The sequence below is a fragment of the Synchiropus splendidus genome, chromosome 9 (genome assembly GCF_027744825.2).
Source record: "Synchiropus splendidus isolate RoL2022-P1 chromosome 9, RoL_Sspl_1.0, whole genome shotgun sequence".
NCBI classification, from domain to species: Eukaryota; Metazoa; Chordata; class Actinopteri; order Syngnathiformes; family Callionymidae; genus Synchiropus; species Synchiropus splendidus.
The window spans coordinates 8,902,881-8,930,209 of record NC_071342.1 but is presented as its reverse complement, the minus strand read 5'-3'; the positions used below and the strand labels follow the sequence as shown (position 1 = coordinate 8,930,209).

General features: G+C 42.0%; 1 protein-coding gene across 3 annotated transcripts in view; it reads left to right on the top strand.

Moving 5' to 3' along the window:
- Positions 1 to 27,329, top strand: part of grid1a (glutamate receptor, ionotropic, delta 1a) — a 273,218-nt gene that overhangs the window by 128,655 nt on the left and 117,234 nt on the right. For all 3 annotated transcript variants that reach the window (XM_053876097.1, XM_053876098.1, XM_053876099.1), the window contains exon 4: positions 17,518 to 17,802. In XM_053876097.1, the coding sequence (XP_053732072.1) occupies positions 17,518 to 17,802 (285 nt within the window). The remainder of the gene's footprint in view (positions 1 to 17,517; positions 17,803 to 27,329) is intronic.

Genomic DNA, 27,329 nt, shown 5'->3' with positions numbered 1-27,329 from the left:
AGGTCCACTGGGTCATTCACTTTGGTGATCAGTGGTGCACAGGAGACAGTGATTCAGCAGTGAGCCGCAAGTCTCCGATGCTGAGAAAAACAAAGCTCAAGCTGTCTTCAAGTCTTCCTACAACAACCCCACTAATATGTTTAAAGATACTACAATCTGAGCACCAAGTGGTTTACAATTGAATGAAGAGTGGAGTCGACGTTGAAACATATGTTGAAGGACCATCATACAGTCCACCATGATGGACTATATGGTTTAGAGCAGGGGTGGGCAATGACATTCCTTAAGGGGCCACATTTTAAACTGAAACTAGTGAACAGCTCCGCCAAGCCAAAATGCAGAATGGCCAAATGGAAAAAAAATGTTTTGCTTTGACCTTTAGGGGCTCAAGGTCGAACTATGCCTGTGCCTGTTTAGAAACCCGGGCTCTCATTGTTTGGAGACCAAGTAGGGTAGGACATGATGGGTGAATGCTGCTGGAGATACCAGGTAGAAGGAGAAGTAAGGCAAGGGAAAGACCTCATATTTTACATATTTGAGATGGCTCCTTCTGGCATCCAAAATTCTATTTCTCGATTTGATCCTGGGTCTTTCAGTGACCTGTTGGACATTTATTGGGATTATATTTATCGGTTTAAGCTGCTTCCCTGTGACATTAAGAGCACTACACAGGAAGCAAAACTCCATTGAAACACCTATGTGTCAGTATGCATTGCAGAAGGCTGCCATCAGTATCAGACTGTAATATCCACTTTCCCAATGTCAATATATTACGCAGGGGAGTGAGGATGGGTTGTTTGTGCACATTCCAAATTGCATAACAATACCTGCGCTCATGCTCCTAAAGTATCAACAATTCTCAAGAGGACTTTTGTGTCCCAGAGAGATTCAGAAGTCAGACATCTGATGTGATCATGAACCTCAATCATGCAGTGCAAATGTAATAGACACAAGAGCGTCCTCTCTCCCACGTGTACCAACCCCATCCACTCTTTTTGAATGTTACACAATAGGAGAGGGGAGATATTTGGTTCCATTCAAACGGCAATCCCTCAACTTGCCAGACTAACTTTTGGTCAACAAAAAATAGTCTCCAAAAGCACTAATATGAGTGGCTCACTCTCTCAGCCTACTTTCACTGAAACAGTAGACTGTTAGTGTATTCATTTACACCACGTGGGAAGGTAACTTGACGCACAAAATGGAGCGAAGACAGATGGCTGAGCACGAATGAAAACACTAAGAATACTTAAAACAAGTGTGAGATATGCTTTGCTATACTTGCTGGGCAGCTCCACCGAGCTCTTAATAGAAGTTGCCAGAGCAGAGGAAAAGCAGAGACAGCACCATCAACTTAAACATTCATGATAATACGTTCCTATCTGTTTAATACAGATGTCAGAGCGCCTAGGTCATTACGTGCTTTGAAATCGTTTACAAAAGGAATTAAATTCTCCCTCATTATTGATGCGCTGAGGTCTGCATTAGATGGTCTCGGCATCAGAGGGTGATAGATGATCATGAACAGTCAATCAAACTTCGTCTTTTTCAGAATCTATTTGGAGTTATTCAAAGTGTCTTATCAGATCACAAATGCTGTTTATGGCTTTACGTGGGTTCCTCCACCATGGGATGTAGAAGTGGCCCTCTGGGGAAGCGCAGTGTAGCAATCTTATTGTGGCTGGTGGCAGTGAGAGTGGAAGTGCAGAGGAGAACGTCACATTTGTGATTATAATCAGAGCAAAAACTCATGGCATGTGGAGGCGAGAAAGTAGCCGTGGATATTAGATCGCCCCTTACTGACACCTCAAATTGATGTTATCAACGTGGTAATAGAGCTACTTTTGCCAGCTCCCATCATGCATGATGGGGCCTGACAGCTTACTTAGGGACTACACAAACTAAATCATATTTCCACTGGATTCTCTGTCTGCTCACATTTAGCCCACTATGTAAAAACAGACGGCCCCATCTGCGTGACTCCTATGCCGCCCATTGTTTTTGGCAATACCTGTCCTTGTGTCTCCTGTACGTGGCACTGACTGTGAAGGAAAGTACGTTCTTACTTTAAAACTGACACTGATACATAGTGCCAGGTTTTGTTCTGGTTAGGGTTAGGGTTAGGGTTTTATGAAACCTCGATGAGGTTTCATAAAACGGGTCCTGATGTTCAGAGGCCACCAGATGGCACTGTCTGCTCTAAAATGTTTGGACTGAAACCCATCAAATAAAGTCTCACATCATTTCTCAAAGAAGAGCGCCTTCTAGTGGCCTCTGAGAACTGGGACACTGCTTCACCAACCCCTGTTTCATGATACGTCGTCCTACTGCTGAAGTGCTGGCGGTGCCCATGAATCTCAGTGAGAGGTCCCGGTTCACTACTGCCATTTGCTGTTTCAATTTTTTAGGCTGGATCAACCTTCGAGGAGGAAGTTGGGAGCATCAGAGAAGTCTGTGAGGGTTGTATCAGGACAATGAGTACATGTGTGCAGGAATGATGGAGAGTTTACGGTGAGCGTAGGTTTACATCAGGGGCCTTCTTCACGTTGTTCTTATGGACAGACTGAGACAATATTTTTTATGATGTTAGCTGAAAGAAAAAACCAGCTACTGTTCCATGTCAGTCTGAAATATCCAGACTTTACTGTACTGTACTGTACATGCACGTCTGCCCCAATAAAGAATAATCCATTGGCAAAGGCTCAGAAGCCAAACTGGAGCATCTGGCACCGCAAGGAAAACATAAAAATCCAGAATTATGTTAACCTACTTGTCATATTTGCAGATGTGTTTTGCCTGCTTAGTATGCTATTCTGTAAAAAAAAAAGAGTATAATTCAAATATTTAACTTGGTGAAACTGAAACGGCAACAACTATATTGTTATGTTTTATTCAGATCTGCCACAGAGACTGGAGAACAAAGGTTTCCAGATGCAAATCTGGTGGATCGTCATCACCCCAAACGGGAGTGTTGTCAGGGAAACGAATGAAGTGTTGCCAGAATGAACCCAGCAGACACTATATCTGGCCCTTTGAACCCAACTCTCCAAAACAGATAAATCCGCACCTGTTGAGCCCACGTCCGAGTCGGACCCCCTCACTCTTTCATTTCATGCATCAGAGGCTTTTGCATTTTGTTGTTTCTGCCGCCGCGACTCATCCACCGAAGGAGGAAATTAATAAGAACGAGAGAGCAGAACACAAATGGAAAAGGGAGGTTCTGCCGATTAGGAAATTGGATTCTCATTCAAGAAATGATTAGTGGGGTGTCAGTACATGGGAGAACACGTACTCATCAGTTTTTCTTTGAATAGCATCACGGTGTTCGGTGGGCAATACAATTGCAATTTCAATTGATGTAGGGTTTCATTATATTTAATATTTCCATGACAGCAATATCTGTTGTCAAATATCATGTGATATAATGTCATATTTATATATATTCTAAGATGATGGAAAAAATATTTAAGCAAAAACTCACAATGTTCTACACAAAGAAGAAGAAGAAATGAAAACTAATGTGTATGGGGAAAAAATCAAGAGCTTCGTCTTGTGACTCAGCTCCCTCTTCACCACAACGGTCCGATACAGAGACCACATCACTGCTGCTGCTGCACCAACCCGTCCATCAATCTCACCCTCCCCTTTTCCCTCACTCGAGAACAAGACCCCGAGATACTTAAAACTCCATATTATTATTATTATTATTATTATTATTATTATTATTATTATTATTATTATTATTATTATTATTATTATTATTATTATTATGACCAAGAGAAGTCTACAAAGGAAAATAGTTGCCCAAATTTAAATGGATGTTTGAGCCTAAAATGAGGAATGCTCAGGTTGGTGTAGTCATAATGGACTTGGTAATGGAGGTTTGTCTTGTGACAGCCATTATAGTTCAATGTGCTCTCCCAAGGTAATATGTTGATATTTTTAGATGGGAACATCCAGGCTGCACGAGTCAGGTTGATGGTCCTTCAGACGTAAAATCTGCATTTGTTTTTTAACACTTTTCCTACACTCGTACTCAAGAGGGTAAAATGACTCATTTGAATCTGAAAAATCAGACTTTGTGCCCCTTTACTTACTGTGGATTTATTTCATACATCAAATTCAAGCCTTGTTTTATATTCTCTCATTTCTTTTTTTCCCCCCTCTTTTATAAGCTATACAAAATTCTCACAGTTCCACCCTCCATGACTCCTATTGAAGCAGGGGAGCCAAAAAAAATGAATAAAATACAGATCAGACAATAATAATTTTGAAAAAAAATATGTAAAATTATAATATGTTTTACATGATTTATTTGTTGAGGGAACTGCGTCTTATACAAGTGACTAGAACAATACAGCAACCGCTGTTTCTTCATCTATGCTCACAAATTGATCAATCTGTAATTTGCTTAATATTTCCAAACAACTCATTATCATTTACCCCCTTAAGAGAAAACATTATGCAGCTCTGCGACACATTTAAATGGCCTGCCTCAGTGCCGTTTGCTTACTTCTGTGCAGACCATTACCCTCCAACTCCTTCCCCGATAAAGACCCTCATTGTGTTAATTGCAATTATTCTGCTTGACGTCCCGCGGAGTCGACGTCTCTCACAAAGAAAAATACTGAGATCATAATCATTTCAGCAGATTCATGGCGTAAACACAGTTGCTTACTTACGTTTGGCAGTTGGGCGAACAGCGCGAGTCGCAGCTGGAAAAGGCTGCGTGTGTACATTCATTTGAAAATATATGGTTTGTTTCAAGAGTTTCAGGACAATAATGGAGCATTTTCAGGACACTGTTTCACAGTAGCATCACTGGGTTGTCTGAGGATAAGAGGTGGAGCAACAACATTGCTTTCTTGTTCGCAACAGACACCTTCAGGAGCCTGACTATATCAAGGCCACCCATAAGAAGGGGGGCGTGTTACTGAGGTGTTTCAATACTTCTTCATGAAAGGGTTGGCACTGTAAGTACGCCATCTTAGCCTATCCTGACCATCCTCATACTGCATCCATGAACCTCACTGGTTATCTTCTCCTGTTGCCTGGTGTCTCCATCAACACACATTCAACGCTGCATCTGTTCTCCATGTCGTACAAACCACCTGTACTCCCTAGCTTTGTCGTCATACTTCTCATTTCTGACTTTTCTGGTCTTCACTTCAACTCTGGAATACAATAAATGGGACATTCTGTTCTGATGAACTCCAATAACAGATCCAACCATTTAACAAATCTCATCCTTCATTCCTAATAATGACATTAGATACACCTCCCAGTCGTACACACTATAAATGATCAAGCGTCTCCCATTCTCTCCCTCCTGTCTGTGACATCATACATTTGGCTAGTACCTTTAATGATACTTTGGTGTTTAATATGTTTAATATATATATTTTATGGTCACTACATTAAAAACAATAATTTCTGACGTACCAATGGGTTGAAGGATGGAGTCAACTAGTGGTTGAGTTGTTCACGGATGTATCTTGTAGAAAATGAAGGGGCTCTATGGGACTTAAAATCCGATTTTGGTAAAATATTTAAGACTGAGGCACCTTCTGATGCTGCCTTCACGCTGACTCTGTAGGTCTAATGCTAAACGCTACAACGCAAAGTGTTTCGCTAAGTAGTGTATCTTTCATTTAAGTCAAAACTTATTTTACCCTTTTACACTAAAGGCCTATTTATGCTCAATGTTACATATGGATCCGGATAGCCGTCTGTCTTCTCTGTGTTTGTTTCGTCCGTATTTCTTCATTTTTCCACAAAGCTTATGGAGCCGGACTAAACAGAGTAGTTCTACCGGAAACCGTGGGGGGAGTGTTGCTGTTACTACCCATACATAGTTCGATAGGGCCCTGAAGAGGATATAATAATGTCGGAAATTCTCCGTCCTCCAGTTGAAATATATTTAATGGCCTCATCGACCTCCCCTCCTACAACACTGCCTCCTTTTTCCTCTTTTGTGCTACATTATACTTCTTCCACAGTCGCTGTTTGTTTTAGAGTTTGTCATTAACGTTTGACACTAGGCTGCTCCCCCTGGTGGATACATTGTTGAACAGCAATAAAAAAAAACCTAAAGGAAGCATGTGATCAGTGAGGGTAACATTGTTAGAAACGGATGGGTATTTATGTACTTAAAGGGAGCATAAATGGGCTTGTGGATTGCTTGAATATATCTTCATAAGTGAACTGAAGAAAAAAAACAGGCTTTTGAAGTATCCTTCTTTTCTTCACTAAACCCACTGACCACCTTGATACTCAGACAGTTGTGATCAAAATTCACATTACATGTGGCTAAAGCTGTGTTTAGGTTTCATGGCATCTGTGGCAGGGTTGCGGAGAGGGTTAATATTTTCACTAAAGAGACACCCTTTTCTTTTAACATTTTCTACCATTCCTCAATGCAAAATAAAGACTTCATATTGAAGAAGAACAAAGTCTGTTGTGGCAACATGATGCCACAATGTGAAATCCGCAAGAAAGTCGTACTAAATCCTCATCTGCTTGGTAATTACATGCATTTTTACACCAATTTAAAAGAATTACCTTCCCTACTAAACACATTTTCACACTCATTTTAGAGGATTGGGATCATGATAGATAGTAAATCAGGATGATTTACTGCGCTGCATAGGTGAGGAGCTTACCTTCCTTCAGGCTTGCATACCAAACACGTGTCACGCTCGGTTCAAGCTGTGGGAACAGGTGTCTGTGATCTCGTCCACCAACACGAGCGTCCATGAGGCTGCTCTGTGTTTGTCTGAGATGCAGATCGGCAATACAAGCACGTCGAGGGCAATTTAAATTCAGAGTGCCGTGTGTTCAGAAAAACATGATTTTGTCCTTTCAGGCTTCAAGAATTGCTCTGCAGTGTAGAACACGTTTCATCCTGCAAACTACACATGCAATCCAAGGCTCAGAGAATTGGCTTCACAATTAAGAAAATAATGCCAGTTTATTTATTTATATAAACTATTTTTACAATAAGTGTTATCTCTTTTTTTTTTTTTTTTGTTAGAGCATCTTCAAAACCTTCTTTGGTTGGGTTAGTTTGAACGCGAAAGTCAAGATCTCATTGGTTGGCCTATTGTAGTGTTTGAAGTAAAAACATTATGTGTTCACTTAGCCTCTATAAATACGTCAATAGTTTGTCTTGCTTAGAAGTCTGTAAAATGCAGCTCCATCCTTAAGATTGGCTCCCTGTAGCTTAAACTGTTTCTATTTTGTAAACTCCCACAGAACGGCTGGAGGCTTTAAGATCATGTGAGTACTTGTAGACTTCAATAACTGGTTATCTCCCAAGGTGGTGAACTCACTTGGTGAAAAACATTGTTTTCTTCGTCCCAAGTTTTCCCAGTGCAAGTATCCAAATAATGACTGTATGCGTCGGAGAGAATAAAGAATGCTTGACATTGGGATGGGGGTTGACAAGCATAAGACTTTTGACTACACGTCTAATGCTACTTGGTATAGTTCCCTAAGTGTCCATCAGCATGTCGTGAGTGACACGTGATGTGGAATTGCAAGAGCGGCCCTTGTAGAAGCGCCACCCCGAGTCGTAACCCGTACCCCGATTCTCAAGATCTGAGCAGTGAAGAGGTTCATTTAGTGAGGCAGTTCACCCTCACTTCAGTTCTCTCATATTTTTCATTGCAGTCAAACTGAAAATGATTTTGAAGGTGAGGCACGCTCAAATAGGCCTATTTAATATGATCAGTCTGGTGCCGAGCCAGGAAGCAAGTCTAAACAAATGTGCACTAATGTATTATTTATCTCAGTTTTCGGAGATTTTGCTCTGAATGTAGAGTGGGTCCAAAGAGACAGGAACTGAGGGTGATCGCAAATAATAAAACGGGGCGAGAAGTAGAGCAAAGGAGAGGCAACATTTGACTAAGATATGTGGCGACACCAGGAAATATTGGGTTTTAATCACACGGAAGAAAAAAAAACAGGGTTGTCAATAGATTTATCACACAGAGTTAACTTTCATTTAATTGGAAATTATTCACATTTTTGAAATATGTTTTAATTGTTTGAATTGTAGCCCTGTTATAAATATAACGATAACAATCATTACATAATAAATACATTAATAACATCTTATATAGAAATATCAAATTGCATATTTTTAGTTGATGTATGCATTTGATTCACCGATTTGATTTTCCATTTGTTTTTCAAGATATATGCGTTTTTTTTGGTTTTTTTTGGTTTTTTTTGTAATGGAACATGGAGAGGAGTAAACAAGGAATGGCAAGGCAAATAATTTGAAATGACTCGCGAGTTAACTCTGCTTTAGTGCAAGATTAAAAACTTTAAACAACTGATAAAAAAAAAAAAAAAAGTGAGCGCCACTGTCAGAAAAGTGTGCGGCTGATAAAGCGCTAAATGCCACAGATCTGAGAGCACTTTTGAATGTTTCACTGATAACAGCAAGACACAAAAGAAGCAAATTCCCTGAGATTATCTCCGGGATTAGACCACATGATGGATTTAAGGATCACATTCTCATATGGTGAGGCTGTCTGACGGCGTTGTCATCTTTGTGAAATACACCAAAAGCCCATCGCTTCGAGGGAAAAGGTTAAGTCACTTACAATTGTTCGTCATTTGAGACTGACGCCAGGAGACATGGCAGCTATTTGTATCACATGTTGCTGATGTTGTTGACATCACTGTCAGCCAGGATCAGTTACTGTGCCACGGAGAACAAATGCTGCGGACTGTTTTGTGCTGCATCATTGTTTTGCTTTGTTTGATCCTGTTTGCTCAAGATCTAAAATAAAGGAGCAGATTGTGTCGCTTCAGAGGAAGCTTTTGTTGGAGTTTTGTAACGCTGAAGGCTTTATATGTCTTCTCTGCTCCGGAGGATTGTTACAACGACTTTTGAGTGGGTCTTCGCAGGAAAATATAGGAAAGTAAATTCCCTTAAATTGAAGAAATATTTTGCACAGGCATGCATCCAAGCACAAAGTAAATAAGGAGGTAGCCACAGTGAAGAGTTTAAAGGAGTCATTAAAAACAGAGGAAATATGAGTTCTGTTTGGTGGGTGACTCGATAATATAGTATGACATGCCTGCCTTAAACTGTGACTTTCTGGGCAAGTTAAACAGGTGGACAAAAAGATGAGACAAATCCAAGCATGGTTCGATGAAACATCTCTTGTTTGCTTGGTGTTTGTGTTTAACACAAATTGTTTCGGTCCATTCTCATCTGTGGCACTTCCAACTCAACCAAATTAAAAAGGTCCTGGCTTCAAGTCGTGCATCATTGCAGCCAAGAAGACCCTCTGTCAGTATCAAAGCCAACACATGGCCAGTATAGCTCATATTTGAGATGAATATCAGCCATTCCTGCTGTAAAAAGAAAGGCGGCAGCCACACAGAAAACCTGAGACTGCCTCATCAAATCACTACAAAGCATGTTATCCACCGTTCTTTTATACGTTCCCACCAAAGTGGGGCACAACGGCGCCTGCTAATTTCCCTGTGAGCGACGCATGCGGCAGGTCGGATACCAATTTTCCCACTCTAGAACTCACAGACGGAAGGCAATGTCTTTGAAAGCAGCAGAACATCTTTGAAGATCAAGGCAGTGTCTCCCAGGTCTCGTTCACACGGGCCGACTGTTGACCTTTTTCTGAATAAGGCGATACTTAACACAACATCATTATGAGATTACGCTCCATTCAGGTTTGAAGCCGTCTTCCTTTGTCAAATTTGCCCTCGCCCTTGAAGCCCCTTTGTGATTCTCTTGTAGCAGAAATGACTTCGCTAAGCACCACTCGGAGATGCTGACAAGATAATGGCAACTGGAAGATGTTGGTTTTAAGCGTTCATTTCTTGTTTCATTCTCTCTTTTCATCCCAAGCACCGGAGAGGACTTGAGTCAATGACTGCTCTAACATGCAGAGCGTAGCCCGACTTAGACAGCAGCTCCATTAATCCGCCGAGTCTGACTACGTCATGTTCTCCCGGTTTACATACAGTGGAGATAAGTTGAATTCTGCGTAATGCACCTCCATGACAAGGGGTGGCGCTGTGAGCTCTTCAGACGGTTATGGCGTCGTCATCATCATGGCGCTGTCATCATCGCCAAACACGCTTCCTATTTTTTGAGATGAAACTTGCAAGTTTCTGAATAAATTGATAGATTCCTGAGACTGTATTGTCTATGTATTCAAGAATGATAAATGTCGAGTATCTAAAGTACAGAGTCGTGCATTTGCTCGCCATCGTGAGCCCCGGCTCACATAGCAACCATGCTAACGGTTGCTAGCTTGGTGGTAATGCCGTCTCCTTAAACCAACGTATCACGTCTCCTAATCTTGTGTGAAATCTGCACATCTGCAGATCAGTGTTACAAAACACAGCTGATATCAGGTTTGTGTTCACCACGAACATCGGCTAAGACCAATGAACATACATACTGCACATCAGGTTAAACACACAGGGTTATTAGACATTATTAGACCGTGAATTGTCGAGTTTGTTTGTTTACTTCGGCTGCATAGCTGAAGCTCATAGAGCCACTCATCATCGCAAAACATAAAATTTAAAAAAAAAAAATGACCAGCACCATGTTTGCCTGACAGAAGAGGACTATGTTCATCACCTCTACTGTGAATGGAGGCGCCAGATACTGAAGCCGTATCTTGGTTTGGGAAGACTTTTCACGCCGCGTGCTGCCAAGCAATTCGTTATGAAACAGCGTTCACTTCACTTTTTGTAAACTTGCTGTGGATCATCTGAAGATCTGACACGATAAATCTTCCTCCAGTTTGGAAGGGAAACAAAAAAGCTTTCGAGGTGCTGCATGTGAATATCAGCACACGTACAGTAGATGTTAACCTGTTGGAGGCTGATATCAGAGGCGCAAAATAAATTCCATCCTTGGATGTGGCAATGGTAAACCTGATTCCCAAAGACGAGTCATCCGATCGAGTCCATTATTCTGAGTGAGATAAATACATGTGTGTATTTGAAATCTGTTCATCCTCACTGTGAGCAGGAATAAAACAAAAAGCACTTACCTCTGATGTTCTCTGATTTGTGTTCAGTTGAAAGGGAGGCTGTTGTTTGAAGTGTGAAATCACTGAAATGACATCAAATATATTTGGGATTTTGTAGTGCTCTCTATTCATCTCCGCATTGCTTTGGCTCACCAGGGGCTTCTGTGGCATCCTTTCAATTCGATTGCCTCTTGCCTGACTGGTAGTTCGCCCTGATGCTGTAAATCCATCATTGCACAAATTGTTTTTAATACAAGGCACCGTGTCCGCTGTATGCAGATGAAAGGTGTCCAATAGTCGGAGCAAAATAAATGATTGCTCAAGTCCACTTCACAGGAAACCTTTAACCATCATCATTCCGCCATTATCATCCATGCCAATGAGCATGTTCCCTCCCGTCACCCGACACGGGGCTGTGTAATGGGCCCACGGTGTCCATTACCCAGCGAAAATGGTGGCGGATGCACTTTAGCCAACATCTACTAAGAGCAGCAGAGGAGCAAGGAATTATACGTATGGATTGATAAAGACTGCGGAAATCTATGCTGCTTCACGATCCCCTCGGTTTTGAGCTTGACTTTGAGATGAAGAAACGAATGGAGCTTAAAACACTGTTTGAATGGCTGAAGATACAGCAAACTAAAACTGCCGCAAGTGGTTGAATGGGCCCAATAGCTTTGTGTATCACAGGGCTCAGTCCTGCTCTTAATAAATCGATAATATTCATCATAGAACTTTCCTTCAGTGGCTGATTCTTTGTTAGCAAAAAGCAAATTTCACTCACCTGTCATCTTGGAAGTCATTTTTATTTCCCAATGCGCACCTGAAACCATGTGATGTCACAATCCTTCTCTCAGTAAATAAATAAAGTTCAAGGCAAAAACATCACATTCCAATCCGTCACCACTCTCATGGCGTAATATATTGGCATTGGGAACACCAATGGTTTTTCGTCTTATATTGACAGCTGTCTCATTCCACGTTGCAGCATAGGCATTTCAACTGAGTAAAAAAAGTCGTTCAGAACCCGTCTTCACTGGATTGCCCTCACGTTGCCCTAATCCTTGTTGTGACTAAAACACACGGCCATCTGAGGCGCTTTGAGTAGGCATTGTTTCATGTCCAACAAAATGAGCGCCATCCCATGGTTTACCTAAGCCCAAACTCTGTCTTTCTTTTATGTGATCCACTTCCCACAGCGTCAGGTTATGTCACGGAAGGCGGGATGTGCTTCAATAGAAAGCCTAAAGCGTCAACATGAAACACTGAAAGCTGCCATTGGCGTCAGCACAGGAAGTCCGTTTTCCTTAAGTCAATATATTACGCCATAGGAGTGAAGAAGTTTGGCATATACATTTTAGCTCCACAAGATTGTGTATTCCATTCTGACAGGGACAAATCCAGGAAAAAGATTTCGGTCAGGCCTGGCAACAACTACCTTTGAAAAATGAACTTAACACTCCAAGTCTTCATATAAGGCCTCTAAGGAAAGACAAAACACCCTCATCCTCCATCTTTCAAGTGCATCAGTTTCTCTGCTCATTCTTTTTTAACCATGGCTGTGTGGCACCACTCCTGCCATCCTCAGCTTACAGTTCTTGAAGTCGCTTGTACTTCATTGCATCAGAAAACCTCTAGTCTTAGTTAAAACAAAGCATTAGCACTGTTCACCCAGAAGTATCCTGCTTAATGGGTGAACGATTGGAGGTTCTATAGGCCTGTTTTGAATATTCTAGTTCAGTCAGTTGACAGAAAACATTCATGGTAGAGCAACAAAAACAATCTGGTTACAGTTCGGACTCCAAATAACCCATTATCTTTTAGCTTTGCCCTGCTTTGTTTGACATTATTTTTGCCATTTTCTTTTTTCCTCTGCATGATTTTTGTTTCCAAGTTTATCCTCGGCTGATGATTTACTCTGACTTAATCTAGTTGTGAGCCTGCAGTGGGCAGATGAAATTGTCATTTGTCACATTAATAGTGCTCTCCCTCAGCCTGACATCTGGGAACACGCGAGCACTGTTACTTCAGAGGACCCAATATGGACTCCATCCATCACAGACGTTCCTAACTAAATAGACTTATTCATCCTAAAATTTAAAGCACATTTTTCATTTGTGGAGAAGCAACAAACATGTTTCTATTCAGCTGCCTGGTCATCCTGCCGTTACTTCCCCGAGCTCATCCTTGCCACCCCATCCAAAACACGTCTTCTCTCCTCTCCTGCTTCACACCTCTTGTGATATCATGATCGATTTTACCTCACAGACTTAGCTTTTTTCCTCAAGTTCCCATTTTTCACGGCATACGAGTTTCTCAAAAAGCTCGATACGGAGGAAAGCTCTTTCAATGCAGCTGCAGCTCCTCCATTCTGTGCTACGTTACTCTCCAACAGACGTGATTGGCTGTGATTATGAAATGTAGGGAGAACATTCAGTTGTTCAATATTCTCTGCTTTTTTGCAGGAATGATGACCCCCCGCTGCTCGCGAGGACTTGAATATTTATTTCGTTTTTTATGGTTTGTAGTGTGTCGTATGCAGAATCCCTGAAAACACTGATGATTATGCGACTCATAACAGCGACTCACAATTAGATGTAAATTTAATATCCTTCATTTAAGCAGTTTTGCATTTGCATCTGATTCATGCTGCGTTCCTGTCGTGGCAAATTGGCTGTTTCGCTGTTCTACATCATGTTGAGGGAGACGGTATGCAAATTGACTTGGTTTTAGGTCAGAAGATTCGGTCTCAATCGCAAGACTGCGATTTACAATAAGATCACAGTTCTATTAATACGCGATACTGCAGCTTCCTTTCAGGATATTGATTCAAGTGTTTTGTACTTGACAATTTCCGATGAGCTTCTCAAACTGGTATTCAAGTCCATTCATGTGGAAACACAAAGTTAAAGTCACAGCAGCTCAGTTTCTGTCTTGATATGGTAGATAGCACTGTTCAGGATGAGCTCAGGAGTTCATCAACGGCAACAAAATGTATGTGCACAGGTAATAATGGGGACACAAACAACACAATCAAATGTGTCGCTTAATGCAAAGGGAAAACTGCCACCGAAAAGCAGCGGCTCCAAGGAAATCCCAGGAGTTTAAGGCCTCCTCAACCGGCGCCTGCAGCTGGTTGGTAGTACGGCAACCAATGACGCCTACCAGGCTGCAGTTGGCAGAGCTCAGATCCAAAACTAGTGGCGGCATTGGGAGCCAATGTGCCGGCAGTTGCTCTCATTGTTTCCACGCACTCTTTTGCCTCTGCTGCTGTGTCGTTGAGTTGTTGCGTTTACACTTGGAAACAGGCCAAGCATGTTCACAATAATGTGGAAATGAATCCCACTTGTACTGCAGTAGCCAAACAAATGAACTGATTTGAACCCTGTGTCTCCCAGTGCACACGGCGGGATGACATTTTTAGCAATCTTCTCTTTCTGGGAAGGTTTTAGACATTTCAGAAGCATGTTTTGTGATCAGAGCAATTTGAGTAAATGAGAAACTAAATGAATGGTGCTATTTGCGTTTTTGCAAACGTGTCATTAGCCTCCTCCAATTCACAACACAATATCGCAATCAGACATATTTCTGCTTGAGGTAGAACCAATAGTGGGTACAGTTTGGTAGACCGGCATCTTAATACATAAGAATCAAATGGAAACAGGATCCTAATTTCACGAATAGAAAGTGTGACCCAGTGAGTGAAACTGTGGATCACTATTGAGAGTTGGATGCTCACCTCGACAATGAACCGGGCACCTCACACTTTGTCGTGATGCATCTCCCACCCCAAATTCTTAAAGGATTTGTGACCTCTTTGTAGAACACTTCTAGATGCAACTTTTCTGTAATGTTCCAATTCGCCTTTATATGACTTGACTTTCCTTCATTTGCGGCATGACTCATTCAAGGCTGAATTTCTTCTCCTGAGGATCAAAGGATATTTTCTCTGTCTACACAGATGGAGATTCTGTGAGCCAGTTATGCGATGCTGCGTTTGCTCTATGATTCTAGCATTGCACGGTGAAAGCGGCGGCACATGAATGTCACAGCACAGGCTTGCTCTTCTATAATGTCGATAAAAAAAAAAGACAGCCAGAGCAGTGGAGTGGATAAAAGAGCACAATCATTTCAATGGCGGCTTCCATCCGCCTACACACAATCCTCTTCCCCACTTTCAACGACCAAGGTCTGTTGTTTGCAGGCGCCTGCCCAGATTACCTCTTTCCATTGGCTCTTCGGACATGCCAACACCCTCACATACAACACTCAACCACAATCGACACAAGCAGTGGGGCACTGATGGCTAGGACCAGCATGGCAACAGGAGTGGATGACAACCCGAGGGGGTTGGTGCAGAACAGCTGGCAGCAGTGTTTAAGCACCTTTGGCTTGAAGCTGAGGATGGTGCCCTCCATCTGGAAGGGCTCCTGCTTGGTCCCGGTGGCCAGTCCAAGTCTGACTGACAAGTCTGCAATGTTTTCACATATCAGGAGGACAGTAGTATTGACTGAGAGTAGTCTGTTGTTTCATTTTCAAGCTGTCTCACAGCCAGGGAGGGACTTCACACTGTGACCTGTTGGGGGCAGTAATGCCCATCTTCTAGGTCTATTGAGGCTAGAATGGAATAGAATTAAGCAGGAGGAAATCAGAAGATGTTGGTGCCACTTTTAAATCATTTGTGTTGCTACATTTTGAGAACCCAGCAGAAGTAGTACCTGAAACGGACCACAATGACGGATGCCTTAGCACTTTCTACTCACCAGAGTAATTTGACGTGACTTTGTTTGATGTCAGTTAGTTCTGAAACATTTCTACTGTAAATGCACCTGCATTATTTTGTGATTCAGTCACACTCACAATGTCACCAATTCAGCTCACGTGTGCATTATTGCCTGCCGAATATACCAGGGAACACACACATGAATCCCTGTCCCATAATATTTTGGGGTCGAGCGTCAGATGCCGCTTCTAGCTCAACCTCAATAACACCAAGATGCTGCTGGAGGATTTCTTGAGGATTCGACCTCACCGCACAGATTGAAGTGTCGAAGGATGGATCTGAATAAATCACTGGAGTCAACCCACCATATCCTGGAGAGGACCCTGAAGACTCTTCTTCCAAAGAGATTCTGGTCCTGAACACGATCTATCAAAGTGGCTACTATTTGTTTTGAGGGGGCATATAGAGTTTAACAGTCAGTTGGATTCATATTAATTTAAAAATTTCTTTTTTTCTCTGCCACAATACAGACAGCCAACCTGTTGAGCTGTCCTACCCTTCCACAAGTCATCAGAGAGGATCACTAGTGCAGCTTTTACACCTCTCTGTGACAGGTAGACAGCAACATAATCCCTAAATGCCATCTTTCATTTTGATTTTAATAGAATTGTTTCCTCACGAACAGTGACTCACGTTAGATTTGGAGTCCATGTGATGTTTGCAGGCAGATTTTAAAGGCACCAACATTCAGGGGTGAACTCACACTTGACAGGTCGTGCTTTACAAACAAGTTAATTCCATTAGACTCAAAATAAAATCACAGTCAATGACATGCAGACAACGGTGATGCTCCATAGGCAGTTTGACAAGCCAGGGAGATTAAATTAAAGCTGAGCATAAAGGACTTAAAATCAGACTCCTCTTCAGTCAGCTCAAGTAATTAAGAAGCTGTAATGTATTAAAGCTGCGTGACTCGGACTGAGCTGCAGCCCAGTTTCAGTCCAAGAGCGCCTGATCTTTATTCCCGAGGGACACCGAGGTGGAGCCGGAGGATATGAGAAAGCGTCAGATGAATGTGTCCTTTAAATAGAGACATAAAGAAATGGTCAAATCTGTTTTAAAAGCAGCTGGCGGCCAATTAAGAGAGTTCAGGGCAGGATAGTCGCGGCCCCTCTTTTTCTTCTGGTCAGAACTCTGGCAGCAGCGTTACACAGTAAAATCTGAATAATGACAAGTCTGTGAATTTCCTGTCCCTTTAACCAGGACAAGATCAAACCCTCCAAACTTTGTTGTGACTTTCACATTACATTGACTGATTCAATGGTGGTGGTCTGACTCTTCGGGCTCCAAAGTATCCACGCATGGTTCTCCATACCGAAGTGGTTCCTCTCGACCGCAGAGTGACAACTTAAGTATTATTATAAGGATGGTTATTAACTTCCCTTATAGCATGTGTCTTTTTGGATCAGCCGATGCCCACGACGGAAATCCCTCATTTACATGTAATAATATGTTCTCCAACCCCTTATTCCATTGTGATCCTTTGTCAACTGCAGAAGCTCAGACCGAATCCTTTCAGGACACACTTCTGCCCATCATACAGTAAATTCCAGCAGAGAACATGCGCTTCAAAAATCTTTGGGAAATTGAACTCATTGGGATTTCTGAATCTGCAGTTTTAGCTCCGATTTCCTTCTCCGTACTCATGTTTCTAAAATGCCCTCAATTATTCTTAACATGTTGGATTCATTTCCGTTCTCTTTCCAGCATGCGAGCTGATGAACCAAGGGATTCTGGCTCTGGTGACGTCTACGGGCTGCGCAGCGGCGAGTGCCCTGCAATCGCTTACAGATGCGATGCATATCCCCCACCTCTTCATCCAGAGAAATGGTGACGGTGGACCTCGAACCGCCTGTCAGTTCAACCCCAGTCCGGACGGCGAAAGCTACACCCTGGCCGCCCGACCGCCCGTTCGGATCAATGAAGTCCTGCTCAACCTGGTTTCTGAGCTCTACTGGCAGAAATTCATCATCTTCTATGAGAGCGACTATGGTGAGTTAAGACAATTTTTTTTTTTCTCCAAATGACAGTGGAGCTATTTAGTACCTTAACAAATGGGCACTATTGAGAGTAAGTAAACTCAGGGTGCTTTTGGTGGGATAGTGAATAAATATATAAACAAAATAATGATTTATTTTAAAAAATAAAAAAAAATAAAATCTCTCCTCACAGTCACATTAATCAGTGGGACTTGAAAGTGTCATCTCTACACTCTACACACTGACAGACAGAGACGTGGGAAATGGCTGGGAAAATTACCTGCAACTCAGAGATGCCAGTGATCTGCGATATTTTGCATGCATGCCATAGATGATTTAACTGGCCTTTTAGAGAGAGCTGTGGCTGGTGCCAGTGCCGTCAATCATTGGGTATGTCAATCCAAGACTGAAGTCCTCAGTAGTTAAAAAATGAGTGCGTTTCCTTCCCACTTCACTGTTATGGGCTTGCTGTCAGTACAATGTCTATGTGCAAACGTTGAATAATTTCAAAAGCACTCGCCCGGCCACACTATTTTGACAGACACAAACCATTGGGAAGTGACTTTATAAATGATTTTTGTCATGTATTTTTTGGAGTGAGCAAACGCAAAAAAAGTTAGCGTGTGGTTTAGTACGTGCAATAAAAAGGGCCCATTATGGGCCTGTCGCTGTTCACACCCTAACGCTCATTTTTCGCTTCATGTGTAAGTGTAGTGTGTCCCAATGCCCCGAGGACCGAATGAGGGCACTTGCCGTTCCTCACTTGAAATGATCCCTTCAAACCGAGGGGGCTCTGGCGCTGAATTTGATTCAAAGAGGAAGATGAAGTGCGGATAGAGTCCCAGGATACCAAAGTGTGAACTGAATAACATTACTTAAAAACAGTCAGGGATAGGACAAACTGGGACATTTTCGTAACAAGGACTACCCTTGTATTTGCTTTCTTTCTCCTCATCTGCCATGTTCGTGATCTAAAGCGTCTACCGTGTCCAACAAAATTAACAATGCACCACTGATGAGTATGTTGTTAACTAGCAACCGTCGACTAGCATAGAGGCTAACGTGAACGTCAACATACAGTTTTCATCATATCATGCATATGTTAGCTAACAGATGTATCACCGCAAAACAGCAGCGAAGCTAGAGCCCATTTATCTGCCCGTTTCTTCTCTGGTGGTTCACCAAACAGAGTAAGATTGTAAGTTTAAAGCACTCAATTACTTACGTTAATACGTAAGAAACTTATTACAAACAGTTGCGCTACAATATGGGCTTCACTGTGTTTTCAGAGACACTTGTCGCATATAATGCAAGTTGAAAAAGTTGCGTCAACCGATCAGGTACCAAATTTTATGATGAAAATGGTGAAGTCGGTTCAATTGACGACTCACCAAGCTCATAGCGCCTCTGAAGGATCAGATGGACCCAGCGTCGGCAAATCTTCGTCTGCGTTTAATATACTTCAGAGAAGATAAAGTGGCTACAGTGACCTGCCATATTGGCTGTAGACTATCTTTACCTGCCCCTAGCAGACTGACCTACTTTTTTTTATGTAACTTGAGAGGCTGGACTGAAGTAGTGACTTCAATTCTTTATTCATTTAATGAATTATGATATATTAGCGTTCAGCACTGAAAGTACTGTAGATGCTTCATATGGCTATTCGGGGGGGAAATAAAATGCATTTCCCCATCTTCCCTGTGTTGTAAAGTAATATCTTCTCCCCTCATGACAGTCTCAAAAAAGAGTGGAAAGGAACATGCCTATTAACCATAAAGCGTCCTGGTTATAATGTGAACGTGTCCTTTGTTATGGATTACACAATATATCCTAATGTCTGCCCTGAGAGTGTCCGTTGGAGACTCATCAAGTTATATGAGCCAGATGATTGACCCATAACCCTGAGACCACAAAACATGATGATCCAATCCAATACAACTGAATGAGGCCAGAGGAAAATGGGTTATGTGCTGGGATATGTTGGAAACTAGGTGGTCACTGCGTGCTGCAAGACTGAGTAAAAATAAAGCTCTACCGATGAACTGGAGGATCATGCCTCATCATTGTAAAAGCAGGATATTTAACTAGGTTACTTGAGTATCTGAACAAAAAAGAAGGGATTTCTGTTGAGATACTGACATTTAGAGATATTTAAATTAAGCAACAAATGCAATGACTTTCATCCAAAGAACCCAAAGAAGGAGTGAAACCAATCTATGAAATGACACAGAAATGAAGCCTGACTTCAGCGTCAGTATAGAACGCAAAAGTCCACTTTCCGACGTATACAATATATTATACCATGGGGAAGAGGATGGGCTGCATGCCTCGCTGGCCGCTATGGGTTGACCATGGTTCGCCCTTGCTGCTGCTCGTCTGCTGCAGAGCATGTGCACGGCTTCCTCTATGACCACGAGGGTCTCTGCCCTGTGGGTCTTTCAAAGTCTTTCATGGTGGGTGGAGCTTGGGGTGCTTGGTTGAGGCAGTTTTTCCTTGCCTCAGTCACGAATCATTGCCTAAATAAGCTGTTGTGGAAAATCAAGCTATAAAGGACACTGTACAAGACATTTGAACTCCTCTGCGCTCAGCTCTTTTATGTCTATAACTAAAATAGATAAAATAAAATGTGAAAAAAAGGCCACCCCATGGCTTAACTGATACACCAATGTTTTTTTTTACATAGAGGTTTGTGTTTCCATCCTCTGTGTGCAATGCATTTGGCGAAATTGATAATAAAAGCTATGTTACCTACTTATCTTCAGATGCATTGCATTGAAGGAGTGTTTCACTTGACCTTAGTTGACAAAACCAACCTGTTCAATCATAGCTGCAGATTTCATCTCGGAGATCAAGCATCACGTCAACCCACAGCACACCCACGCCTTATTTTAGCCAAAGGAGAAGCAAAGATGCAAATGCTAAAGGAGAAATGGAGGTAGATAAGAAATGAGTTACAATGCCAGTTCAAAACAAAATGAACCAATTACAAATGGATCATTTCATTACATGAAACAGATTGCTTCGAGGATGAAAATCAATTCAATGTAAAAATCGACAGAGGCAGAGTCAACTTTTTTTCTCTGTACTCTTTTCATTTAAAGCAAGTGGAATGTCAGCAAGAGATCCTTCGGAAGTCAGACTGAAATTCAGATGCTAAAAACAAAATTCAGTGAAGTTAGATGAAAGAACATCAGCATTCATCCATTTGCATTTGCACATTCACAGACAGACATGAAACACAGTTCATTAGAAAATAGTTGGCAAAAACAAAATCTGCATTCAAGATAACCCGCTTCCCACTGAGTCGACAAGTAATGTACTTACTTAATCTTTTGGAATCAAAGTCAGCTTCTCCCTGAGGTGTTGTGTAAACCCCCATGTATTTTCTCTTTTCCTCTACTTGCAATATGACACGCCTCTGGACTGGACCTCCCTTGACCTGAATTCTGTTAGAAATAGAAAAAAATTTAATGTGGATTGAGCTGGAATTGGCAAGAAAGAAGCCAGTTTTGCTGCACTGGCATTTCTCAGTTGATACTTTGACACTTTTGGCTGATGTATTTACTTCTCTGAAGAGAGAAATTTCGAAGGTACTGTAAATCCCTTTCGTAACTTTATTTAGTACAGTGGAAGCACAAGTTTCTATTGTACTGAACTGAGCCCGCGAGGAAATGCTGCCACCCAACGCCCACAAACCAGTAACCATTTGGCCTGGCGGGAGATGATTGCTGGAGTTGAAGTTCACGGTGTGAGTACCTGAGCTTTGACCTGCAGTTGATTTAGCACACAGCTAGAATCTTCCATCTCTACGCCATAAAATACAGATCTGATTAAAAAAACAGCAAGAGGTTGTTGCTTTGGCCAGGTAGGCTGTGAGCAGAGACAACAAATATTGTTAGACACAAGGCAGAAACAAATCTCAAAGGTCTTCACATCCTCTCCACCTAACTGGGGAAGGTTTGAAGCCCTGTTTATAAACTTTTGCTACAACAAACTGACCCAGCAACAGAGAGAAGGCCCAGCTGGCCAGCAGTTATATCTCCGAGAACTGGAGTTACATCCATGTAAATTGTTTCTACGGACCATTGCTTTATAACCTAAGTGAAGGCCTTAGGGAGTTACCGCCTAACTGGGAGACAGAAACCCACGCAGAATTCACAAATGCCATAGATGACTACAACGCGGCCTGTGGCGTCATGCGGCGCCACAGCCTTGTGCTAAACCGTGAAGACGCTGTGCAAGTGGTGTAGTAGTAGTAGAGTAGCTGAAGGGCAGACGGGCGTACTGAAACACGTTGCACCCGATCACAATACAGAGTTACGTGAAACAGCGAGGACTATAGATGTAATCCAGTTGTACTCCCACAACTCTTGAATGTTTTTTCTCTGTTTATACAGATGAAAATGTCACAGCAGATCACTATGTGGTCATCAAACATCATGGTCCATGGAGATTCCTGCTTTACCTCATCTGTCAGTGTGTAACGGTGACAAACTTGACCCATAGATGTGATCCATGTTGTCATCTTTCACTCACTTTGAAGCCCTCCAACAGCAGTCCTCTCTGTCCTTTCTCCTACACCACCCTTAGATACTTCACCGATGCTGCTTACTTCCTCAATACAATAACATAGTTTCTCTGGAGGAACTCTCGCGCAGGCTTACTATCGATCCACAAAGACACACTGAGGATCCTCAGCGCATGCAACAGATCTGTGAAGCTCTCTCTCAGCATGAAACCATACAAATGTCGACTACTCTTCTAATCCTGGACTCAACTAGTATTTGCCCAACCTTCAGGGATGTGACTGTGTATACTTACTACAGCTCTTAGAATCCTTCTTTTCCTTGATACTCTGTTGTCTTCCTTTCTCTTCCCTGTCTTCCTTTCTCTTCCCTTTCTTTGCAGTTTCTTTTACCACTTTTATTGCCCGGTCTTCTTCTACTTCTTCCTGACCATCTAGAGCTTGTTTTAACCTCTCCCTGAACCCTGAACAAAAGTGTACCTACCTCACCTTCCGCAGAGGAGAAGTGTAAAGCTTCTCTTTTGTTCGTGTCAAAATACATGAAGGTTTGCTCTGTGGAGCACAAAATCACACCCACTTTCCCAACTTTCCTTAAACTCCCTTTTATCTACTTATATTTTCTTAAAATGTTAAAATTTCCAGCTTAATACTTGGGATTCATAATCTCATTTATAGGCCCACGTTTTCTTCATGAGCTACATTATCAACAAGTGCATGTGATCTACTTTCTTGAGATCAGTATCTTAATTTTGAGCCAAAACAAACATTGTGAAATTGATGGTACACAGTACTACTATAGTACTATTGTACAATGCTTGTCATGGTGGAGGTGGCCTTTGGTGTGATCATTTTTCGTTTTATTTGTGTTAGAACATGTATGGCCTCAAATTGTTCGGATGGATCTGGATTCAGACGGAACCTGCTGTCCGTATTTCTGCACGTTTCCACATAGCGTAGGGATACAGACCAAACCGAGCAGTACCACCGGACACCAGGAGTGGTGCTGTTACTACCTGATACGCAGCTAATGTGACACGAAGAAGAAATAACAATGGTGGAAATTCTCCGTCCTCCAGTGGCGATATATTTAATGGCCTCACCAACCACCGCTGGCGTAGGTTTGGTGTTCATGGTTACCCCAAGCATGGCCTCTACAGCCAGCCATTTATTTATTTTTACTGAAACCTGCCGTTATACATTGCAAAAAAGCTCTTTTATTTTGCTATAAATACATGTAAAAATCACTCTCATAATGCTTTACTTGACTCCAACCACTTTTCTGTTGACGCAGCATTTTATTTCCCTCTGAATCTGAACTGAACACTTCTGGCATGCAGGCAGGGAAAACATCCGGCCTCTCACACGATACACCGCGCTTTGATTATAAGATGTAAACTGCCACTTTTTTTTGACAGAGACTTCACAGCCCATTAAAAGTCTCTTTCTATATTCTCTATTATCAGTTATTTAAATGACGGCATGTTGAAAGCAGCTACAAGCTGTTCTCTGTAGATGAACAATGGCCTTGACAACAAGACAGTATCATAAATGAGATTTTTAAAGATGATATGCAGCGATGAGGACTTTTTGTGGCCAAGATAATTTGTATGAGTTTGGGAGGCCAGTGTGAAGAAAATGTGCTCTGTCATGGAGTTCAGTAAATAACAACGCCCTTACATGAAAACCAATGTGTGAGACCTGAGCGGGAACTCTGGAGGTGTGTGGGAATGGAGATTATTAGTTCCTGCAAAGTAGACTTGAGTCCAAGTTTTGCTTAACAAGCTGCTGCAAAGTCGGCTCCATTGACATTTAAGCTCCTGCTCGACTGTGAAAGCCCACACTTTGGTAATTAGAGAACGCAGCGGCTAATTAGACCCATCACCATCTAATAGTCAAAATACCAGCGGTGCCGTCCGCAGAAAGGTCCCTCGCCAAATAAAAGTCGAAGAGAACTGAATAGGGAGGACAATGTGGAAGTGATATGTGCTTTCCGGTTGTTGTTAAATGTCATTACACATGTACAGTTCTGTGACAGAAAGGTGGCAAAAACACAAAACAAAGCAATTGCAAAAGCAACTGCTCAGACAAAGGATGAGCAATATTTAAAACACAGTAATGTCGATGGCATTTCTATTTTTTTGATTTATATGAAGGAGTCGACAGCAACACATCCATGGTTCATATCTGCAGACCCTCCACCTGGTATCTTCAGGTGACGGAAGCCAGTGCAGTAGTCATGACCCCTCTGGCTCTCTTTGAAGCTAGCCGGAAAAACATCGGTCGATTTTTCAATTATATTGAAGCGACCGCATATCTGACAATGGCAACAAATATCATGAGAGTTATCAGGTATGCACACTTATATGAACATAAACCTCAGCACTTCCAAATGCTGTGACTTTGCCACAAACACGGACACAGTTGGCGAAAAAAAAAGGTCCATTACAGCGACTCACTACACTCAACTAACCCAGTCTGAATCAAGCCATGCAGTGCTACAACCATCTCAAACTCAAATCTCATTTTAGAATGCATGCTTCCAATCAATATGGCTCAAAGAATGTCAGAGCGTTTGGACCCCACATATCCTCCCATCATCAAATTTGACAAAAGCCTCAACACATTCACCATACTTGGAGACAGTCGAAGATCAGATTGAACTGTTGAAATGTGTATAAGCATCAACGTCCGAATGACTGAGAGCTAGTTAGCTCAGTTAACCCTTCGTGTAACTGTTGAGCTCAGAAACATTTCAATGGCAATACAAAAAAGACCTCGCTGAATCACTTGATATTACTCTGATGTATGAGTTGACTTTAATGTAGGAATTCCCTGCTGTTTTAACCACTCCAGGACGGTGACTTCGTTGAACCATCAGAGTGATGCGCTGATTCTGGATCTCCTTTAGTAATCATGTGACCAGAGCCGCTGCCTTAAGGCCTGTTTATGCTCCCTTTACGTATGAAAATGTAGCCTTTACTAAGGATGTCACAGACATTGATCACGCACTATACTTCCGTGCGCGTCATGGGTCAGCTGATCGGTCCGCACACGTATGTTTATTCCGGATTTTTTCACGGGCATTCGAGGTCTGGATTTTCGTTCGAAATCTGAAGCAAAAAAATCTCGAAATTTTTGTTTGAACTCCGATTTGTTCAAAGTCCGGGACGTTCAAAAACTGAGGTACCACTGTCCAGACAAAAACAACGCATAGCAAGGACAGAAGGATTCGTCCGAATCCAGATCCATATGCAACGTTGAGCATAAATCATCAGCAACCCAGCTGAAAAAAAAATCTCCCTTTTTTTAATTCCCATTTAGTGCATCTTTTTTGACAAAATGTGATAGTAAACGTTGCAGAGGAGAGGCAGTGATGCGTTGGATGAATATTGCATCAGAGGCACCTGGTAAAAGGAGAAGAGGAAGACAACCAATGAGGCTCACGGATGCAGTAAATGAGGATGTGAAGAGGATGTGAGTGACTCTGAAGGAGGATCAAGATGAGGTGCAGGAGGCTGACTTGCTGCAGGAACCCCTGATGGGAAACGCTCTACTACAAAGAAAAAAGTGAACTCAAAGCAGACATTGGAATGCTAACCGTCGCACAGTGCTCTCTGGAAAGTTTTGGGCAGTTGACAGAAGTCTTTAGTGGCCTGAACAGATTGGTTTTGCAAGCCTGTTTAGTTAATTGTCTGATTGATGTGGAGCAATTAAACCGTAAGTCAATTATTTGAGGTGAGGCGGAGGCTCTGACGCCGAACACTTTCTCCCGCTTCTCCTCCATGTTTGTGAGGTGAGCTGAAATGAAGGACCAGTTTAGGGAAAATTCATCCATTTTAATTCCCTTTCTTTATCTTTAATAAGAACCTGAAAAAGAACCTTAAAAAAAAAGCTAATACTGACTTAGTGTTGAGAAAGTGTGGTCTATTTATGAACAAGATCTATTTTCTATCTATCGGTCTATCTTGTGACTAATAGTCCGCTGCACTCTATTGATGAGAATTTACATTATATTTTAGTTTTGGGATGCTCAGTTACATGAACATCTGGATACTTTTTAAACATTTTTTTTCTCAGTTAACACTTCTATTATATATGAAATCATCTTTCCAGATGAGGGAAAATGAAGCAATTCCTGCTCACTTTCTACCTTTTTCACTGAATTAATTGCTCTGTTGTATTGACATGAACAGAGCAGGAGTTAAAGGTCAGTGATCTATAAAGCACTTGACTGACAGCGATTCGTACAGCCTGTTGAATCAGTGCTCCTGCTTCAAATGTCAGAAGGTGATGGTGAGCTGTCGGCAGCGAGAGTCTCCAGCCTTTGATCTTCTGGGAGCTACTTTTATATGGTGGAGGTGTGGCGCTACCTCTGTTGTAGACATTCATTCTCACCCGTGTATGATGGAGGAGTAGATGTTCCAATGACGTGCGCGACCTCTTTCAATGATGCTGTTTAGTGAAGCGGTGTTGTTGTTTTTAAGGGACTTTTCTTACCTCCTCTATGTGATGCCTGCATGTTGCCATCGCTGCAAATATAGCTGCAGTGTTATCCATTTGGGGTGTAGTGATGGCAAAAAAGATAGGAAGTGTGTTTGCATGTGTCCTTAGGCGGAACAATCTTCAGCAACTCCGGGAAATAATCTCAAATCTCATTATTTCTGCTACTGATGTCTAGATAATCTACATTATCATCCATCATGTTTCTTTGATGCTGAGCTTTTAGTTTTGGTTTTTTTTTGTTCTGTTTTCAAGACAGCCCACTCAGTAACCGCAGATCACTGAGTTTTGTGTTTTCATTATGTGTGGAACATCTGTCGTCCATGACCCAGCGTATAATGAAGCGTGAAAGAATGGCCGACTCGGCTAAACATCGCATTAGCGGTACAAAAACGCAACTTAAGCTTCGGAGCGACTCATTTGTCACTGTGACTTTTCAAACATTACTCAATTTGCTGTTGTGACAGATCAATTAATTTGGAGGGTAATTGAACTGATTGTGATCCGGAGTTGTG